This window comes from Cavia porcellus, unplaced genomic scaffold (genome assembly GCF_034190915.1).
Source record: "Cavia porcellus strain 051 isolate PalLab524CR breed Dunkin Hartley unplaced genomic scaffold, mCavPor4.1 scaffold_28, whole genome shotgun sequence".
Classification (NCBI taxonomy): domain Eukaryota; kingdom Metazoa; phylum Chordata; class Mammalia; order Rodentia; family Caviidae; genus Cavia; species Cavia porcellus.
The window spans coordinates 34,352,177-34,373,435 of NW_026947511.1; the positions used below are offsets into that span (position 1 = coordinate 34,352,177).

The 21,259-nt window shown below is 46.0% G+C and overlaps 1 protein-coding gene across 30 annotated transcripts in view; it reads right to left on the reverse strand.

Moving 5' to 3' along the window:
- Positions 1–21,259, reverse strand: part of Kcnma1 (potassium calcium-activated channel subfamily M alpha 1) — a 736,611-nt gene that overhangs the window by 236,168 nt on the left and 479,184 nt on the right. For 29 of the 30 annotated variants that reach the window (XM_063238715.1, XM_063238714.1, XM_063238712.1 and 26 more), the window contains 4 exons: positions 20,071–20,146; positions 12,368–12,443; positions 10,146–10,316; positions 8,619–8,710 (listed from right to left, as the gene is read on the reverse strand). In XM_063238715.1, coding sequence (XP_063094785.1) covers positions 8,619–8,710; positions 10,146–10,316; positions 12,368–12,443; positions 20,071–20,146 — 415 coding nt within the window. Of the gene's footprint in view, positions 1–8,430; positions 8,523–8,618; positions 8,711–10,145; positions 10,317–12,367; positions 12,444–20,070; positions 20,147–21,259 lie in introns of all 30 variants that reach the window. The other variant, XM_063238734.1, reaches the window with a different exon arrangement.

Genomic DNA, 21,259 nt, shown 5'->3' on the forward strand with positions numbered 1-21,259 from the left:
CTGGTTGTTTTTGCCTATCACGCAGACACTCTGCCTTCTGTCAATAGCACTTCCCTTTCGGTTACAGTCTCAGGATCTTTAATCAGGGTTCTGGACCCAAGGGAGGCCAATCAGTGCATTAAATCTTGACTGGAATGACAGTAAATTCACGGTGGGGGTTGAATCATCCCAATGTCAAAATCCTGTGTTGATTACCCACAGTTTTGGTTTTCTGGATTGTAGAGCTATATCTTGGTCTTTTTATCGTTCTTTTCCATCATAGCCTGTACTTTTCTCGCGGATCCTGTAAAGTCCTCTAATTTTCAAAAGAAAGAAAGCTCCTGGTTAAATCAGCAAAAGTCAAGTCTCTACTGTTTGCAACCAAAGGAAATCAAGAGGTAGATTTAATTACCTTTGCTGTAGTTTCTCATTTAATTTTCTCTATTATCCAGTATGCAAGTATTAACACCACTATTCTGGTTTATTTCTTTCTCCTCCCTCTGTCTTTCTTTCCTTTCAGGAAGCAGAATTAACCTTCTTAAAGTAAGCAAGTCCATGATTAGTGAACCCTCATAAATAGTACTTTTTTTTCATACTAGGAATCAAACTCATGATCTCACATTTGCCAGGCAGATGTTGTGCCACTAAGCTATAGCCCAGGCCCTACAAATGTACTTTTTCTTCCTTGTGTCTTTTTTCCCCAACTTTCTTGCCTGTCTGCATTTTAATCATCCCATTACTTCAGGCTCAGCGGCCCTTGGCCATTTTAAAATAAGCCAGGCTACCTCTGACCTGACTTTTTCTAACTGAAATGCTTCTCTGCTCTTCTGAAAGGAACTGGGGCACCAAATAGCACTTTCTTTTCTTCAGATCAAACCAGATTTGCTTGTGTCTACCTGATGATGCTGCATTTGAACAAACAGGAACCACAAGACAGAAGACTAACTCAAAGGTTAGCCTTTTCCTCGGTGGATGAAGAGGAAGAGAGGGAGGATGTGTTCCATCAAAGTAACGGCCCCTAACACTTCTGAGGAGCTGGTTTTGATTTATGAGCCCCACCTCTGTCCTTAACACCCCTGGTAAGCCATGGGTCATGGCCCCAGAGCACCAGCTGCCGGGATCGACCCTCCTACAATAACAATCAATGCAGCACATCCTCCCCTGTTCTCCAGCCATGCCCAAGGGTGCTGCCTCAGCTAGCAGAAGCTGCCAGCCATTCATTCCGAGAAGATTCAATGCATATTTCTTTGATCCCAGACATAGGATGGGTTCACTTACAATTTTTCCAGTAGGCGGTACTACAAAAGAATAGCACACATCAAGCCATTCTCTTGCTTTTTTTCAGCACTGTATTAGGTAAATGACATTATTCAACAATACAGTCTTAGAAAGGTTTTATGTCAGATGATACTGCCCAGTTGTGGAACAATGTAAGCAACCTTATCATGCTTAAGATAGGCTAGCACTAAGATAGGATTTCAGTGGTTGAATGTATTAGTGTATTTTTTGACCTGCAATATTTTCACTTTATAAAAGTGTTATCAGGATGTAACTCCATCATAAGTTAAGGACTATCTGAGTTTTCATCAATCTCAGTAGAACTCCGTCATCTATTACAGACACAGGCAGTGGGAAGAGCCATAGCTGCAAGCCAGCTCCCCAAAATACTGTGCCTAGCCGTGCTGCACCTCCGCAGGACATTTGAGGGACTTCTCAGAGTAACACTCAACAGCTCCCTGACACTCTCAAGTCTCTCCATATCCTTCTTCACTTGGGTTCCTAAACCATTCCAATGGCCACATTCAGCAAGGTGAATTAGCCCAAGCTGGTAGACGCATTCTCTATCATGTGCTTCCTGCCTTCACGACTAGTTCACACCTTCATGATTTTACGGACAACATTCCTGCCAAAAGAACACTTTATTGGGATGAGGCTACTCCATAATTGGCTTATGTTTAATTGCCACTGGCTCCTTGGGTGATTCTGATTGGCCAAAATTTCAGGAAAACTCCAGGAGATCAAGAATCACATTGTCTTGCTCATTCCCTTAATCGCGGAGTCCAGCACAATGCTGCCATATGGCAGAAGTTCAAATAATAGTTGCCCCGAAGTGTTGGAATGGAAGTTTTCCTACATCTGTTCTACATCCTAGCTGGTACATGCCTTTGGGATCAGTGACCATGGCCATAAAATCCTCTCAGAGATGCGCATACATCTGACTCTGAACTACCTCAGCACCTTGTTAGTGGAAAGGTACAGAAAAGGGAGAGGAAGATTACTTTTACGGACAATTGGTACCCGTGTTCAGAACAATCCCCACGGCCCTGGGGGTGGGAATAAACCACTGTCATACCACACCAGTGCTCCACGTGAAGGCTCAGTTGTGACAGCAACAGAATCAGATTTCCATGACTTTCACACTGCATTGGCCTCCGCAGTATTTTAATAAAAAGAGACACTGGACTTGGCCAGTTAGAATGTTTCCTGGTTTATTTTCAGAATATGATGACAGCTGCTGTGGGATGAACCCTAAGTCTATGAAGAACTGCTTTGCGTAGCTCTGGAAAGACTTCCATCAAAAAGAGTGACAAAGCAGAAAATGTGGGGTGACTTGGTCTCGGAGGGCTCTGCTGGTTGTTCAGATTCTAATCCGACCCAGAGAAGATTCACTTGATCCAATATAAGGTTGAACAGAAAGAATCTTTGGGAATTATAATTAGAAACTCATAATCAGAGTTTTTTCTTCCCTCTTTCTCTCTTTTTTAATGAAAAACTCTTTGAGAGCAAAAGTCTAGGATTGAATATGACTTTTTAAAAAAGGTACACAGTTCATCTTCCACCTACATTTCTATTCTTGTTTTCAGAACAATAGCTGGAACATTTTGATAAGTGTGTACAAGGGAACAGAGGCGGCAGGAGCATGGCATGGGGTAGGGGTCAGGTCTTCATTCCATCAGCATTATTGGGAAATGGATTTAATATGCATCCAAGTCTCTTTTAATAGAGCTCCAAGTTTGAAGGGGACTGAAGATGTGGCTTAAAAGAATCCAAAGCAGATGCCAAGAAAGAAGTCCCCCCAACCACACCCACCAGGACCCCCGCTTCTTGGAAAGGAATACTTGGCATATTGCATGATATGATACAGCATCTAATGACAAGTGCTTTCGGTATCTGCCTCTCAGTACTGAGTTTCAGAAGTAGTTAAGGGGTCATTTTCCCAAAGTATTAGGGCAATCTCATTTTTTTTTCCATTCCCAAAAAGTTTAATGCTAATCAAAGCAGAACACCTAATCAGTCCAAGATGGCCTGTCAACTTGAATTATCTATTTGTCTTCTTATTTACTGTATCTGTCTGTCTACAGTTCTTCATATCTTTGTGAAGATCAGTTATTGAGGCCCATGTTTCCTTCTGACTCGAATCGCTACCAGATGATCCTTCTCGGTGATATGTTGATGATTTGCTAATTTATGGCTTTTAAAATCTAGGAATCTGAAGACATTGTGAGGGGAGGGTCACGTGGGCCCTAAGACGAGACAGCTGAATGGCTGTCTTGACAAGGGATCAAAGATTGGGTAAAATGCAAAGCTTCGGTCACATTTCAAGCAGAGCCATGTCTAGGATAGAGAAATCGTAAATGACATTTTAGAAGAAACATCCCCCTCTCAAGAGTGCTCCGCCCCTTGTAGCTCTGGGGGGTTTGTCCGAGATAAACAGAAAAGCCAAGAGAAAGCCGGCCTGTGGTATGAGCCCAAGTCAACACCACATGAATCAAACTGAATTCTGCTCGCAAGTGCCATGGGCCAGGCCTTCCCAGAAAGACCAAAGATGGAGGACGTGCTGGAGGCAGACTCACACCCCCGGGAACCAGGGGTGGTTTAACAAAATAAACTCTGAAGTTGACCCTCCCAGTCACTTAGGTGGCCAGACAGTATGGAAACAGAGCCCAAGAGCAAGAGTTGTAGCACATTTGGAAGTTTTGATGGGTGTGCAGAAATCCATCTGTCCCCAGTGCCTGGCAAATGATAAATACAAGTGGGTGGATGGACACGAGGCCATGACTGAGGTCAGCCATCTTTGAGGTAGGGTATTCAATAGCGCAAGTACACTACAAGAGTTTTTGTAAGGAAATAATCATCCATGTTCGGAAACTGCAGACCTTTTATAATTCTAAATTCTTTAAAATTGGTCTTAGAACCGTGGTGGGCAGAACCTGAATATAGGAGAGAAAATAAAGGAAAATTCCATCTTGATACCAGAGAGCCAGGCAGAAGAAAATAAAAGGACATGGGCTCATGAAGAGAAAGGATCTGAGCGGTATGAATAGCATCTTCCTTATAAGAGGAAAGACCCGGCTAAAAGGGGACCCAATAATTAAAGATAATAGAGAGGACACACAGCAGGCGCTATCCTTGCAGGGCAGAGATCATTACTCAGGGGAACTGGAGCCTAAAAAAAAGACATGTGACCGCCCCCCTCCTGCATTCTCAGGCCAGAGCTCCATAACCACCCAAACACCAAACTTTGGTGCTATTGATGCATCTTACATAAAAAGGTGTAGCATTTGCAAGGAACTTACAGCATTTGAGCTTGGGGGGATGAGGGCTTCTGAATTAGATAGAGATGAGTTAGTCTATAATATGGATTCCCCCCACTGGAACAGGGCAGTGACATCCTTGTCCTGGGGACCTTTCCTCCGTGTTCATCTCCTTCACACCCCTGTTCTTTGCCTACTGCTCATCTTTTATTAGTCCTTGTCCTCTGTGCATCCTCTCAGAACCTGGCTCCCAAAACACAGTAGAGCAACCCAAACCCACCCCATTCTCTCTGTCCCAAACACCTGGTCGAGGTCAGCTTCAATTGGAGGCTGCTGCAGCCCCATCATGGGAAACACAAGGTCTGAATGGTTCCCCAGCTGGCTGCCTCTAACCAGGGGGTTACAGCAGATGGATTCCTCTCTGTGACCAATTATTTTCCATGGCCCTTGGCCATGTGACCTCAGACCATGATCTTGTCAATTCTTATAAACTAACCAGGAGTGGAACGAACCATGCGCAGAGAGGAAACCTCTGCAGGGAACCGGAAGGGGCGTGGGAGAAAGGAAATGGAGCTGGGGACCCAAAGGCCATGAGAGCTTCACTGCCCCCCTCCACTTCCCCCCACCTCTGGGCAGCTTTGAACCTTACAGGAAGGGAAAGAAAAGGAGACAGTAGCTTTGGGAGGCAGGCTGGTCTGCAGGCAGGCTACTCTTTTTAATAAGATCTTAGCCCAAGACGCTAATTGTCTGCAATACTACCTACCAACTTGGAGAAATTGTCTTCTTCCGCCATTCATTGACCTCTTAGCCGTTAATACCCAAGTATTCTGAGGAGCCTTAATACATGATAGCAAGAAAAGCTTTGAGGACAGCCAGCACAGGCTCACAGGCACGTGTATCCACACCTACTACCAGCTATGGAAATTCTCTGAGGAATGACAGACACACATCGGGGCAGGGCACCCTTGGCCCTTGATGTGGTATGGACGGTGAAGATGCGTTAGGAATGCTACGCAGTATATTTACAGTACACTAAACACATTGATTAAAACTGGAAATGAAGTGCCAAAAAAATTTTCATAGCCTCCAATATCCTGAATTTGAGCGTTGTATAAATAAAACCCTGAGCTTCTCTGTCTAACATATATATATATATATTCTTTTACTTTAAACAATCTTTGAATTTCAAAATTTTGTGTCTCCGTAGTTTTGACTCATGAGTTACCCTGAGATCCCTGACAAGTTAATATATTGTCAGAGAGAGGTTTTTCTGAATAAAAAATGCACGCGTAAACAAATCCCTTAACTATGTGTATGTTCTAATTATCTTCTGGGCATTCACTTGATTCATTCTGGGGAGTGAAGTCTATGTGTGTGTGTCCCCAAGTAAAGCACACGTATTTTTGCATACACAAAAACTGGGGAGCGCTGCTTGCTATTTTAAGAGCCTGAACTCTAACTTTCAACAAAGTTTAGCTGCTTTCCTTTTGCAAATGCATTTAATTTTATCTGGAAACTTTCTGACATTAGAAATAGAACAACTGTAGTTTCTCATTACGCCTGCTGCCAGAATCCATGCTTGGTTGCTCAACTAAAGACCTTATATTGCTAATTGCTACCACATGCCCATATCCCAAGCGAAAGAAAACTTATTGATTCTGACAGCCCATTCTCTCAACACTGAATTCCAAATGAAAACTCAAATTTTGGCCAAACATAACATTTCATCAATCTTGTTCTGCTGACTAGAAAAACAACATCAAACAAAGGGTGCTAATGGCCCTTTATTACCATTCCTTTCCCAAGCTTATATTTTCTGATGAAAGATCTAAGTGACCAAAGGGCTTCTTTAAACTACTTAGTAATTAGCTTTTGAACCAGGAAACAATGCGTAAAGTAAAGTGAACAGTCCCGGTGTGGATCACAGGGCTGGCTTTCTGTCCGCAGGGTCGGAGGACATTGGAGACCCAAAGAGAACATTAAAAGCAAAGCACGGTTTCATAAAGGAAGAAGAAAAAAGAGAGAGAGCGCACACACAAGAAACCAGGCTAAAAGTGGTGATAAAAGACTACAGAGGCAGAACAAAACTGCAGGAAGTCTGTGATTTGAAGTTATCAGCAGGTGGGGTTGAGGTGGGGGGCAGTGGTCCCAGGGCCACCCAGCAACACAATCTGCCAGCCACCAGCCCACCCACACTGGACCAGGGACACTGTTTTGGGGGTAAAAAATTTCAACCTGGAATAAGAGGCAAGAAATATTTTCAATGTGGGCTTCAGAGTAATAGATTTTGTGGACTTCCTCAGGGGCACAGTAAGGAGATGCTGGCAGAGGGAGCAGGGCAGGAAGGCCAGAAAGAGACCCTGGGCCCTTGCAGTACCACCTGCGTGAGGGTCCACTGGTCCACATCTTAAACCAAGTCGAGAAGCTGTTTTCCTCTTGGCATGGGATAAATGACCAAGGGGAATGTCAGGACTTATTTGGCCTTTTGGAACCAGCCAATGGCCCAGCAATTCGAACAGCTTGGTTCCAAACACATCCAGGGCTGTTAAGATAATGGGGAGAGGAGGGGTGAATTAGCAGGAAGACAGGAAGATGTGATGCCTCCGCGGCAGAGGCGCCAACTGGCCTCTTCTCTAAAGCCCGCTGTCCTCTGGGCCTTCGAAAGGCAACTGGTGTCCTGTGGCTAGTTCAAGAAAATGAGCGCTTTATCCCACCTCCTCATTTTCTGAGCAGAGGACTGGACACCTGAGCTCAGGATGCCTTGGAATTGCTGACCAGAGGGGCGGGGAGCCCACTCCACCCAGCACAGCCACCTGTCAAGACGAGAGAGGTGCACGGGAGGGAAATGCAATGCCACCAGATGGGTTTTATTTTTCTCGAAAGTGCAAAATGAGCTCATCACTTGAAGATAAATTAGAAGGAGACTATCTGAGCAGTTCCATGACAGGCATCTCCCTAGCCAGGAAGGAGCGTGAACCATGGCAATTTTCCAAATCTTGATCTGGATGCCGCGATGGCAGGGACCGGGGCGCATGCAGGTGCCAAATGCTCGAGCTACGTGCATAAGAGCAGTACATTCCACTCCGTGGAGGTGAGAGCTCAAAGCTGAGCACCCCCAAAAAAGCTTTAAAAATATACATGAGGGACAGTCACTGCCCGCTCCACCTCCCTCCCACATTGCTCTCCTGAAATCTTGCCCTGGCAGAAGATCGGGAAGGGACAGCCCCTACTTGAGTGAAAGTACAACTCCCAGTTGATAGTGGCCCCATCCATTGCTACTGATATTGATAAAGCCATGAGCGCCCGCAGAACTAATTCCTGAGAAGAAAGCATTCATTTTGGGGAAGCCAAATAAAAGACCCATCGGGAAGAGCCTGCAGTGTCCTGACACGATAAATTCCATATTTTCCTCCCAGAAAGGATCTCAGCTAAGTGACAAGACCCCAGGAGACATGATCTGGAGCTTCTGTCTGCAGGAAACTGGTCCCCCAATGACCACAGGGCCTTCACGGTAAGCAGGATTATCTGGACCCCCTGCTAGTTTTGCCTGATGTTATTGCTGCATAAAACCCATCACAGGATGACAGTATTTCACTTAGAGGGACCCAGATTAAATGATATAACCAGTGGACATAAAGATTAGGTGAGCTTGGGTCGTGTGTTAGAGGAAAAACAACCAAAGGAAACTACAGTGCCAGTTATATTACGCAGTCCTTCGAGATAAACCCCCAAGGTCACTCGGGCAACATGAATGGCAGCAAGATCTAGGGACGGGGCTGAGTGTGACACCCTTCGGGGGTTCCTCTGACATCGCACCTTGTGTCCCTGGGTGAGGGAGAGGAGCAGGAGTCAATGCCACCTCCCGGGGACTTTGCAAAGTCACTCAACCACACCTCGTCTGGTACCACTGACTTACTTTCTGCCTCCATGTTTGTTAAAAGTCCCGCCGAATTTATTCCGATTCAGGATGAGAGCCGCAATTTCGGGCACGTAGCGGGCAAACATTGCCTACATGCATGAGACAAAGAAACAAGAGCCAAAAGAAAAAAAAAATGGCATGCAGAGAGGATTGTACCGCCGGGAGGCAGTAGTTGGCATACTTACTTTCTTCCACTAACAGCACTATAGGAGCCCCCGTATTTCTTGCGGTTTCCTATTAACTCTATGATTTCAGGGACGTAGCTGGCAAACATGGCCTGAGGAAAAGAGGGGAGACAGAAGAGAGACTAAAAAGACAGGCCCAAGAAAGGGGGTGACCTTTTCAGAAGGGATGCTAAGATCTGAAAACACAAAAGGATTAGACCTGTGAAGGTATCTATTCATATGTTGGATTATAAAAAACATAAAAGGACAAAAAGGGGCAAGTTCTTGAAAATACACAGGATAAAATAAACACCAGCCACCCAGGACCACAAGGGGTGGGCATGGAAAAAGAAAAAACGTCTCTCAACGGGGGAATCAATGCCTTTATGACTGACTCAAAACATATACATTAAAAGATTTTAAAAAATAAACTCATTTTTTTAAAAAAAAATCACTAAAAAGCATGGAAGGTAAATGTAGGAAATCACACAAAAGGAAAGACAGTGAGAAAAACACGAATCTGCCATGTTTTGTCCAACAAACATTACCCTGTGGCTGGATGGACAGGGTCTCCTGATCTACGGGGTCTCCTGATCTACGGGGTCTCCTGATCTAAGGGGCCACGCGGGCTCTGGAAATGCTTCCGTGCATGCGCACACACACATTTAAGCACTTTCTTTGAAATGCAGATAGCCTGTGCATACAAAGCAGAGAGGTGTGTATGCATCCTTCGTGTAAATGTGTGTGCGCTGTACATACACGAAAGCTGGGGGCAAATCAGGACTTTCATCACTTACCTCTAACACAGCCAAAATTAAACTTCAAATGAGCTACTTTGAACCGTCAATGAGTTGCCAGAAATGCCTTTGAATTAATCATAGTAGACGGTTTAGTGCTGCAGAAGGAGCTGCAGGATCAGTCGGGCCCATGGCGAAACTTTCTGGCTCATAAAGGGGAGGGGAAACATCCCGCATGTCACTACAGACAAGAGGGGCGACTGACAAGTCCCACTTTGCTCTTGGTGACGAACTCAAGACCAAAGCGTCTCCATCCTCTGACTTGGGGACTCTTCTCCTTAGGGTGGGTGCCAGTCACAGTGTTTGTTGGAAATTTAGGGGTTGGGGGGGCTTAAAGGGAAAAGCGAGTTCTTTGAAACCGCAAACTGTCAACAGAATATTGACAACATCTACTGGGGTCAGGTGACAGTAACTGTCCTTGTGGAATAGTATCAGATGTTGGATTCTATTACTAATGGACAAGCACCCTCCGTTATTAATGGCATCCCTTCTTAAGATAATTAGGCCGGCTCCTGGCCAACTGGCTGTCCCCAACAAAGGTCATATACCTGGGTCCACAAATCAAGCGTAACACACCAAAGAAATGTACAAAGACGTCACCGTCCTATTCCGGCTTACTTAAACTGACTGCAGACCTAAAGCAGTCACTTGCTTCTGGGGCGGACACACAGTATAAAAATTCAAACCTTAAGAAAGCAGATTGAAAACACTAAAGACCATAAAAGCAAACATGATAATAAAAAGATTTTACCAGTCCCCCGAGGATGAAGAAGACCATGAAGAGGCGTCCAAGCGTGGTTTTTGCATAAACATCCCCATAGCCGACGGTGGACATCGTGACCATGAGTAAGTAGACACATTCCCAGTATGTAAGAGCCTGGTTGTTTTGGAAGTTTTCCCATGGGTCCCCTGAATTCTCCACCTAGAGCAAGAGAGGAGGGGAGAGAAAAAGAAAACTTTTACTTCTGCATAGACACACAGCGAACACGAAGGAGCCAGAAAGCCCCGCGCTCTGCAGGCTGCTTGCTGAAGCTCGTCCTCCGGCTGCAAGCTGTGGGTTTCCCTGGGCTGCTTCTGTGCACCGTGGCTGAGCGCTCTGAATAGGTGCAGAGGAGAGAAGGTGAAGCAAGAGGAAATGCCCTCCTGGGGGACCAGGGCAGAGAGAGAAAGGAACAGGAGTGGGGAGACATCTTTATTTTGTTTTTCTTCTTCATCAACTTCAAAGTTCAGAGGCCGCAGAAACTAGGCATTGTCTCTAGAACCATTTTACAGCTTTCTCCTAGAGGACAGAGCCCGAGAGCCCTTCCCTGGCCTTTCCCTATGGGTTCCTGCTAGGTCTGGGGCCTGGCTGCCCATCACCTGCATAGAGGAACCTCTGTGCATCACTGTGACCAAGGGCAGTCTGGTGGGTGCTGCTCCCGCAGCTCTGCGGAACCTAAAACAGCACCTCTGAGTCTGACCCTGTCCTGCCCTCACTTCTGAAAGGCCCACAGTGATTCTGCTCTTGGACCTGCAGAGATTTCTCCAGGAGCCGAAGGCGCTCGCTCATGGGAACAAACTGCACTAGCACGACCCTGTAGAGAGCCAAGGGCCTGTGCACTTTTTCTGCGAAGGGCCAGAGAGTGAAGTGTCTGCTTGGTGGGCCACAGTATGGCACCTGCCCAGCTCTGCAGTTGCAATGGGAAATCAGCAGCATGAGGTTCTTCAGGCATGAATGGGGCAGGATCTCGGGAGCTAGGGCTGGGCAGAGTTTGTCCGTAGCCGTGTTAGGCTTCACAGAACCTTTTCCTGTCTTCCAGGGATATGCGGCCTGCCCACAGGGCCAGAGACAGACGTACTTTAGACCTCCCAGCAGAGAGGGCAGCCAGACCCTTTCCCAGCTCCCCGGAGTTGATACTTGTGGTCCCCACTTAGCCTATGGGGACAACCTGTCCCTAAGCCCCCAGCTCTGCTTCTGCAGAAGGTGCCCAGGCCCTGGCTTCCTCCAGACATCAAAATGTACCCTCCAAGTACCCTACCCATGGAGGTTTCCTGGTGCAACCGTGGGTCCTCCACAGAGTAGTAAAGAGGGGTTACTGTCTTACTGACCACAGCAATCTCCTTCACATTTGCGGTTAGAACCACTGGGTGCTTGGTGAATAAAGGTGGGAAGGCTGAGTCTGTCCAAGAGTGTCATCGCCATAAAGATTCGGATGGGCTCCCTCAGGTCTGATGACTGGCAACACCTTCCTCTCCCATCCCAGGCTGGACTCTCCGGGTGACAACTACAGAGTCCCAAATAGAGTCCCGGGAGAGCACCCTTTTATGCAAATAGAGGCTCAAGGCAAAAGGGTCACCTTTATTCAAAGTCACAGGGTTTGATGAGGCTCTTTCCAACAGCCTGTGTTTGTAGGAAATGCACTTCAACAATAGCTATTGCCTCTAAAAGCAGGGTGGAAAAAAAATCTGCCTTGGGGAGGTGAGAAGAACTTGACTTAATAATAGAAGGCTTTCAAAGAGTCATTAATATAAAAGAATTAACATTTTTAAAGTACGAAATAACTTGACAAGTAATCAAGGGAAAGAATCAAAGGCAGCTTTTGTAAGGGTGGGGAGAAAACATTGAGGGATAGGAATTAGTTGTTTACAGAGATGTGGGTCAAACTTCCAACCTTGTTGCCTGACCTTTTGCAGGCGTTTGCTGTGGAAGCACTGCCATCTTGTGGCTTGCTGGGGTTATTGCAGACAGGATGAAAAGCTACAAAAAGTCCCCGCTGCAGTACACAAGTTATAGTGGCAACATTACTCACCATTTGGAAGTAGTTTGGGGTAAAAGGGCTAGAAATCCAGACAATTGTGCGGCTGCTTCCCTCCTTTCCTGTCTACAACTACGCTGAAGTTTCTCTGTAGCGAGAGAAATTTCGCGTAATAAAAGGACTCAACAAGGGGCTTGCTCCAGGCCAGCTGGAACGGAGGGTCTTCAAAGATACTCACCAAATGAATGAAGCCGGCCGCAGTCAGCCACGTGCTGATAAATATGGAGAGCAGATTCACCAGCTTGATGGAATTACTGCTCAAAAGAGACAACAAGCAAAGGTCGCAAGTTACAAAGAGTGGGAGTCGCCTGCCCGCGGAACAGCGCCCCCTGTGGGTAAGAGGCCGCCAAAGCCATGGTAAGGTTACCAATGCTCAGAACGGGGCTCAAATTCACAGGCTGCAAGGTCACAGCGCAGCCTGCGCTTAGACTATGGCTGAATTTTGTTAAAATTTACAGGCCAGACATGGTGGTGCATACGTGTAATTCTATTACTTGGGAGACCGAGGTAGAGGGATCACTGAGAGTTCGAGACCAGCCTGGGCTGTAAAGTGAGCTCAAGGCCACCCTGAACTGGGTAGTAAGATCCTGTCTCAAAAAGACAAAAAAAAAAAAAAAAAAAAAAAAAAAAAAAAAAAAAAAAAAAAAAAAAAAAAAAAAAAACAGAAAAAGATAAAAGCCTTTTATTTTCAAAACTTCAGATCTACAGATAAATGCAAAGAAAAGTATAATAAACCCTTGTTATCCAATCATAATATTTTTCTAAAATGACCTAACAACCAGTTATAACATTATGCTACATCTGCTGTATCACTATATAGTGTTTTCTCTTTTTTCTGTCTTCTTTTGTTTTACATTCTTTATTTTTTGATGGAACATCTACGTATAAGTTGTAGACACCACCTCACCACTTCTAAATATTTCAACATCCAACTCTTATCACCATTAGTCAATGCAGTCACAAGGCCACTGTCACAGCCGAGAAAATTAGTGCCCATTCAGTAACATGTTCTAACTTGCAGTCCTTACATGAAGGACTCCATTCGCCCTGATTCTGTTTCCAGCCACCTTCCTCACCTAGGAAGGTTCACTTATTGCATCTGGCTGTGAGGTGGCTTTAAACCAGGGGTCAGTTAGCCCAATATTTTAGGCTTTGAGAGCCATAAGAATCTATGTTGCAACTACTGAATTCCACTACTGTAATTCAAAAGCAGCTGTAGGCAATATATAACAGAATGGGTGTGTCTGTGTTACAATAAAACCTAATGAAAACAGACATCGGTTTAGCATAGTGGTGTCTCTAATTCCAGCACTCTGGGAGGCTGAGGCAGGAAGATCTCAAGTTTGAGGCCAGCCTGGGCAACTCAGTGAGGGAAATATTGTCTCAAAAATGAAATGGGGGCTGGGAAGTTAGCTCAGCTGCACAAGCATTTGCCTGGCACATGTGAGGCTGTGAGTTCAATTCCTGGGACAAAAAAAATGAAGTGAGTTAGGGTACAGCTCGCTGTCAAAGCTCTGGGCTCAATCTCAAGTACAAAAAAACCACAGCAGACTGAGTGTGTATGTGCTAAACATGAACTCAGTGTGTCATCTCAGCCACCTTTGGGTCCTATCCCTCTGCCAGAGCTGTGACTCAACTAGAAAGCTCTTCCATTTAGCTATGAAGGTCCTATCAGAGGCACCTCCTGGAAACTTCCTCTGGAATTGGGTGTCAAAATTATAAACCAAGCACTCTTGTAGATCCTCTGCCCTAGAGAAAGGCTGGCTGAGAGTAAGACCCAAGACAGGTAGAGAAAGAGGCAGAACTGAACCCCCAAACTCAGTGGTGGCTGATATCTCCAACCCTGGCGTTACTAAGGTGGATTCTGTTCTTTGCAGTGAAACCCCATCTGCACACAATAGAAGTGGCTGATATCCAAAATGCTCCCTGATAGTATGACAACTGGCCAGGTCTCCAAAGGAGGCCAGGGGCTGTCTCCATCAGGCAGAAGAGGGCAGAAGCCCTGCACTACTGACTCGGGCCTGGTGCTGCTGTTTGGTGCCTGGCTCCAGAGGCTCTGGTCTGAAGCTGGCAGTCCCAGGACCAAGCACAGATCTGCTAGGTCCTAGTCTTCAGTCCTTTTCCCAGACACCTCCATGGGCCAGGCCATGCCCCATCCTCACTGCTAAGTGGTTTCTGTACCTACGAATGGAGTGAACAACTACCAAAAATAATACTTAGCACCTTTCACCCCAGCTTCTCCTTGGAGCTGAGAGACAATGTCACCCTTGCCTTTCTGCTCCCTAGATCAAACTGGCCAGCCCAGGGCCCTCCTCGCTGGCTCCCAGAATCTCGTTTCTCTGCAAAAACCACCCTGGCAACCAGAGATGGGCAGCATGAAAGTAAGCAAAACAGATATAAGAAAGTCACCCAAGGAGCCCTGTCAGGAGCAATCCTGGTGATCAGGAAGCTGATTCATTCCAGTAAGTGTCTCAAAAGAAGACCAAAGCTGAGCTGGCAAGACCTGGGGGTGTGCCCTAATGTTACAAAGTAAGAAATCGATGAAGACTTAGTAGCCAGTGGCAGAGGGAGAGCTCTTAGGAAGGCTGTTCATCTTCTCAGGGCAGAGTTAAGCCCTGAGTGGATTCACTTTCTAGCTCAGGAATCCTTGGAGCCAGAACCAGGAGTGTACCCCCAAGAGCCAGTGGAATCCTTCCAAGATACTGAGCCCACGGTGTCTCTGAGCCTCTCAGCATTTTAGATAAATGACCTAAATATGGTGATTAGTAATCTCTAAGTGATTGTCACTGTGATATTAATGGTGCTTAAGGGAGTTCTTGCTACATGTAGAACATTTAATCAGTGTCGCTAACAGTCCATGTTCAGAGCTGAGATGTGATTATTTTTATGATATCAGCATTATCACAGATCCCCAGCACCAGGAATTGACTTTCCACATTAAACTCTCTGACCAAGCAATCATCTGAAAGCTATGCGCACAGAACTGGGGTCACCCTTGGTGGACCTTCCCCATCTTCTGAAATGTGGGTCTTGCCAGCTTGAGGAGGACTCCTTAGAAGGAGGGATGGGTTGCCAGGAGCAAGATGAGTGCTCTTATGACCAAAGAGCATCCTGGGGCTACTAGGAGCCTTTAAGACTAAGCTCAAGGGTCTGGACCCAGCCAAAAGTTCTCAGTGGTTGGACCACTGGAATCATTCAGATTCTAGTCCTCTTCTATGGCTTGAAGAAGGGAAGGATTGTGATCTTATGATAAAAACCTGATGAAACTAAAAAAATCTCTCTCTCATGTTTCCTGGCAAGCTCTGATTCCCATTGCAGGAGTTCTTACTGGCTATTACAGTAACTCAGATCACTGGACACAGAGAATCATCCAAAGGCAGATACAGCAATCTGCTAGGTCAGAGAATCTGACTCCAAGAGACCGTAGCAGTAAACCCAGAGCTTCTAGGAGCCAGATTCGCACTGTTTTTGCATCTTGTCTATTTACCAGGATGTATTTCTGATAACGTTGAAAATGGCATCTACTTTACACCCGAAAAACAAATTAGTCCCTGTCTCTAATCTTCCTCTTTAGTTCTGGCTAAAGGTACAGCCAGGCGCCAGTGGGTTTATTTTGTTTTATTGCTATGTTTGTGGGAGAGAGCTAAAATATCCCAGCCCTGGAGTGAACCAGACCATCGCACACTGAGGAAGGTCTCACCTATACGACACGAGGTGGAGCGACATCCAGGACTGTTCACTCTGTCTTTCAGTTATCTCTAGAACCCCTCTCCTTTACTCCATCCCCAAGCCTGCACCACCCAGACCTTCCTCAAGACCTTTTGCCCAGACTAATGCCACCTTCCTGGTCTGTTACAGTTTATATCTAGAGGTCCCCCCAAGCCTCATGTGCACATAAGTGGAGCTTTTGGAGGAGGCTGGATCTAGGGTGTGTGAAGCTGGGATTAAGGCTTCCCACCGTGTGAGTGCTCCCACCTGAGGGCTGGTAGCCTGGGTGGAATATAAGGTACAGCACGAGGGCTGATGCTGAGCTCACCGCCTGCTGTTTTGCTGATTTCTCTCTGCCCGGCCATGCCATGGACTGTTTCTCCTCTGCCATCTCCCTCTCCCATGCCACCATGCCTTGGACCCAGGCAGCTATGGACTAAAACATCCACAAACTGGAAGCCAAGATAAACCTTGCCTCCTTTAACCTTGGGTTTGGGTGTTTTGTCTCAGCAACTAGAAAAATGACTAAGACAAATGTGCAGTTTTGGGCTGGAGATTTAGCTCAGCGGCACAAGCGCCTGCCTTGCAAGCAGGCAGTCATGAGTTCGATTCCCGGTACGGATAAAAAGGAAAAAGACAAAAAAAAAAAAAATGTGCAGTTTTATGGAGTTGCTGCTTACTTTGCCCTGGTTATAGAACAGGCAGCCCAGCCCAGTTTGTAGGGTAACTTATGAACTTGCTAAAGCTGACAACAGAGTCTCTCGGTGACCCCTCAGTAGGCCACTTTCAGAATATGGAGTATGTTTGGCTGCAGTTTCGAGAAGCTGCCCTGATCCCCTAAGGGTGACTTGTCTCCACTGTTCTAGGCATTTTGGTTCCTCTTCCACTGTCCTCTTCCTTCGTGGTCACTTCCCATCTTTCCCTGACCTCTCTATCCTGTTTCTTCCAGCTCTTGGCTGAATGAGGAAGCCAAGAGCAGAAAATGAAACAGTAATTTCAAATCACATTTGCAAATCCTCCATCCCCACCTAATGCCACAGATTGGCAGGGATTCACAGCCGGAGAAAGCCAGACAAAATCTCCTTAAAGATGATTACGTGGCTTCACTCAGCATTATAGAAGGTCACAGTGAGAACAGCAGAGAATAGAGGATTCACAGGAGAATCCCTCCAAGGTAGCAGCCTGACAAAAGCCAGGCCATCCATTTTCTGAGCCCTGGGATCTGTGCTTAGGTGTGGAGAAGGAAGAAGCCAAGGTTCATCAGCTAGGAGATGGTGTGGGCTCTGAGATTCGCCCCGAATCTTCTGGAGTCATCACAACTCATTGAAATTTTCATCTGTGCTGGTGACCTGGCCTTTATTCACAATCCTTCTTCATCCTCCTCCCTCCACCACGGAACTCTCGGGAGTACAGAATGACTCAAAGGCCCCACGAATGTCATGTTCTGTCACCCATGGGATCCCCCCATAGCTTCCCTAATTGGACACGAACCCCATTCTCCACATTTGTCACAATCCCATCCCCACCCGCCTGGGATGTAGGCACCTAGGTTCTACAAGGCTTGCCTTAGACACCCCTTCTCCATGCCTGCTTCACACTCATGCCAAGCCTGGCTTGGGGACTCCTCTGTGCCCCAGCACCTCCAGCCCTAGCACCCACTGAACAGCTGGGCATGCGGCTGTGACTCCCTCCCCATCAGCCCTCTGTTGGCAGGAGTCTATCTTGGCACCTACTTTGCTGCTGGCACAAATGCAGACTCACTTCAGGCTTGTGAGACTCAACCAATCATGTGGCCCTGGTCACCCATGGCAGGACCTCACAGCAGCCACGCCACGGGGCTGGGATGAAAAGCATCACCTGACAATAAATAGGAATTTAATTTGCTGGGAAGTGGGGTCCTGGGAAAACGCTGCTTGGGAACCAGTAGGCAAATGCCCAAGCAGCCTGCTACCCCGTGACTCTTCCTGAGGGTTGTTCTACCCCAGAAAAATCACCCCACCCCACTTCCAGGCTCCTCTTTCTGCACTGAGAACATGAAGCACCATAGCTGCCCAGCTTTCAGGTGGACTGGGATTCAGGGATGCCAGAGCTACCACTTGCTTCCAAAGGAAAGAAAGAAACCTTTGCCAAGGAATGGGAAACAGGTGAGTGCCCTAACAAAAGGTAAGAAAAAGGTATTCAGAGGGCCAAATGTGATGGTCAAGCTTGACAGTTCATTTTAATCAGCTTTGGGATTCACCTCGGGGATGGGAGGAGCTCACTTCTGGGTGTGTCTGTGTGGGTCACGGAGGTGTGTGTGGCCTTGGGGTCCGTGTCTGTTCTCTCACCCTTCTTCCCATGCCCTGCTCCCCTACTCTGCTTTCCATGCACCATGAGTTAAGCTCTTTCTTCTGCCCCTCCATTCCACTATGCTTTTTGCCTTACAGCCAGTTGTCCTTGCACTGAATTCCCTTAAAACTTGTGCCAATTTAAACCCCTCCTCTGGTGTTTAGCAATGCAAATGCTATTACAATTCCATCATTCTCTGTAACCCCGAAAGGATCCATGGCGTCACTAAGGAGGATGAAAACACAGTTCTCTCCATATTGTTTCTTGGAATACTGGAGCCTTCTTAAAATGCTGGTTTCAGAGAACAAAAATGTTCCCAATTTATGTGCTAAATGTGAAATAGGAAGAGAAAGACCTTCTATCAAGGCAGAAAGTAGATAGTTTAATGTAACACCAACCCCATTAGAAAAAGTGTATCTCTAAAGACAAGACCTCATGCTTGCTGCTGGGAATGCACTGATTGTGCCTTTAAAAAATAGTCTTCTGGTACAAGCATGATACGGTAAATATTGCTGATCTTTGATACAGACTTCAAAAGCAACAAGACTTGTATAGAAGAACCATAAAAAGATAGAAATCAAGGCTATTGTCATTCAGGAGAAAATATGAAGAATAACAATATTCACACTCCATGAATATTATCACATACTAACAGAGAACCAATAAATTCATACCTCAGGATAATGAAGTGTAAATGGATATGGTTTAAGAGACATCAGTGGCTCTTTTTCTTTTAACTTGGCTAATGGAAAGGGGATTTTATCTTACATTTACATAGATGAATAGTTGGAGAGACCAATTTGGAATTAAAACCAAGACACACAAAAAGAGTGACCCTCAGAGGAGAGAGTCCAAAGTGGATCGGATCTGTTGAATGTGTCAGGTTCAAGAAGTTTGGGGTCCCGGCTCCATTCTTGGGAGAATGATGGTGAACTCAAGGCCTCAAAAGTGCAGGAGTATTAATTATAAATCACTAACTACAGAGGTGTCCTGTTTTCAATCGTCTATCAGATACATCAAGGCCAGCCAAAGAGGAAACAGGACATTAGAAGGCAGCTTCTTAAAAGTGTAATTTCCTGAAAGAGAAATTTATGAGCGGTGCCTCTTCTCCTTTAGAGGATGTTGAGGTTCTTTTATTAGTTATTCATCAACACAGCCCTGGTTTCAGGCCAGCTCTGAGCACCGGCAGACCATCAGGCAGGGGCCCATCAGGAGGACTTGGCTCCAGGTCCTGCTGCGTCTTTCAGATCACAGCACAGTTAACAGAAGTAGTCATGGTGCATTCAGCTGGAGGAGGTTAGGGTTTCCCCAAAAGGCAATTCACAGAGTAAGCCCCAGGGGCTCCATGGATAAAAGTGAGCATCTGAAATGTACTTAGAAATGAAATGATTTTCTGTTGGTGGTACGAGCCTTGTGATTGCCTCTCAAAGAGCGTTGCTTCTCCTGCCTTTATGACCAAGTTCAATTTCTTATTTAGCGGTGTAATAAAGGGACAATTTAAGACATAGCAGCAAGGGTTTCCCAATCAATGAGCGAATCTATCCCTCCTCCGCTGTGTGTCTCTCTCCGGGACACTGGCTCGGTATCCAGGAATCGGCCGTGCATCCCAGAACTGTCCCTGCTTCCCCACAAGCATGACCTTGTCTCTCTTTTTGCCATACAGTTCCCTGCCCCACGGCAGAGATCAACCCAAGCCCGCTCTGGGCTTCCTCTCCACCTCCGGGTTAGCTCATTCTTCCTGTGTACAATAGAGCTAATTTTACTGCCCTGAAAGCAAACACACCTGATATTTACAGTGTGGCCTGGGGACTGGACAGAGGGAAGCCAGAAGAAAGAACATCTTACCTTGTTTTAAGGATATTCAGAAACTGCAAAATTTCTGAGAACTGTATCAGCCTGAGAGCTCTTAAAAATCTCAAACCTGCAAGGAGAAATGAAACAGATGCGTTATTTGCCACGCGAGGTGGTAGCGCTCAGGGTCGGTCGCCGGCCCATCCAAGTCACCGGGGCTGCCCAGGGTGGAGGCACAAGACCAGTCATTGGCCACCTTGCAGGTACTCCTTCATTCTGATTCTGGACCAAGTTCATGGGAGCCAGGGCACCGGCTTTCTCAGGAAAGGGGGTCAGCTTGGAATAAGTGAAGGGAAAGCCTGGCGGGCAGAGCCAGGTTGGCGGGGGCTTTCTTCTCTCCTAGTCAGCTCTGATTTAAGCACTCTTTCAAAATTACCCAGTGATCTAGCAGGATTTTGTCTCTGAAAAATACTAGGCATTGTGATCGCACCAGGCAACCTATGAACTGAAAGCAGATTAAGAACAAATCGGACAACCTTATGTCTTTGATGATATTTTTAAGCTTCAGTTTCATCCCCGATGAAAGGTATGACCTGCTGTGTTATATTTTTCTTCCAATCAAAAAAAAATATTCAGACCAGCAAGATCCCACTCCCCACAACCTCAGGATTCACATCATCTAAATGACTATACTTTTACGACTGTCAGGATCAATGTGTGTTTTCTAAATCTGCAGCTCTTCTTGAACAGGTCAGGTTTCTAGGCGGCAGAAGAGAGAGATACAGAAGGAAAGAACAAAGTTTTTGAAAGCACAAATGATTACTATGCGGTTTGTTTCAGTTTTTATTTATTTTTGTTAGCCCATATTTGCTGGACATAATGACTGCATTCCTTATGCGGAGCTGGTGCACACACAACACACATCTAATCCTCTTTAACTCTCTTTCCCTCCCCTCTCTCCCATTCCCTTCATCTCTTGGTTCCTTTCTCATTTGCAAAAGATCTGTATTTCCATTTCCTATCGTCTACCATTTCTTTTTGCTCTTTATACATATTTTGGGTTTCCCTTAAAGGAGAAACCATGCACTATTTAAACTCATGTGTCTGATTTATTTCATTTGACATTATGGTCTCAAAGTGCATTCATTTTCCTAGAGATGACTCAAGCTTATCCTTTTTTATGATTACGTAGTATTCTATGGTATGTAAGTCCCCCGTTCTCTTTAGCCTGTCATCCAAGGAT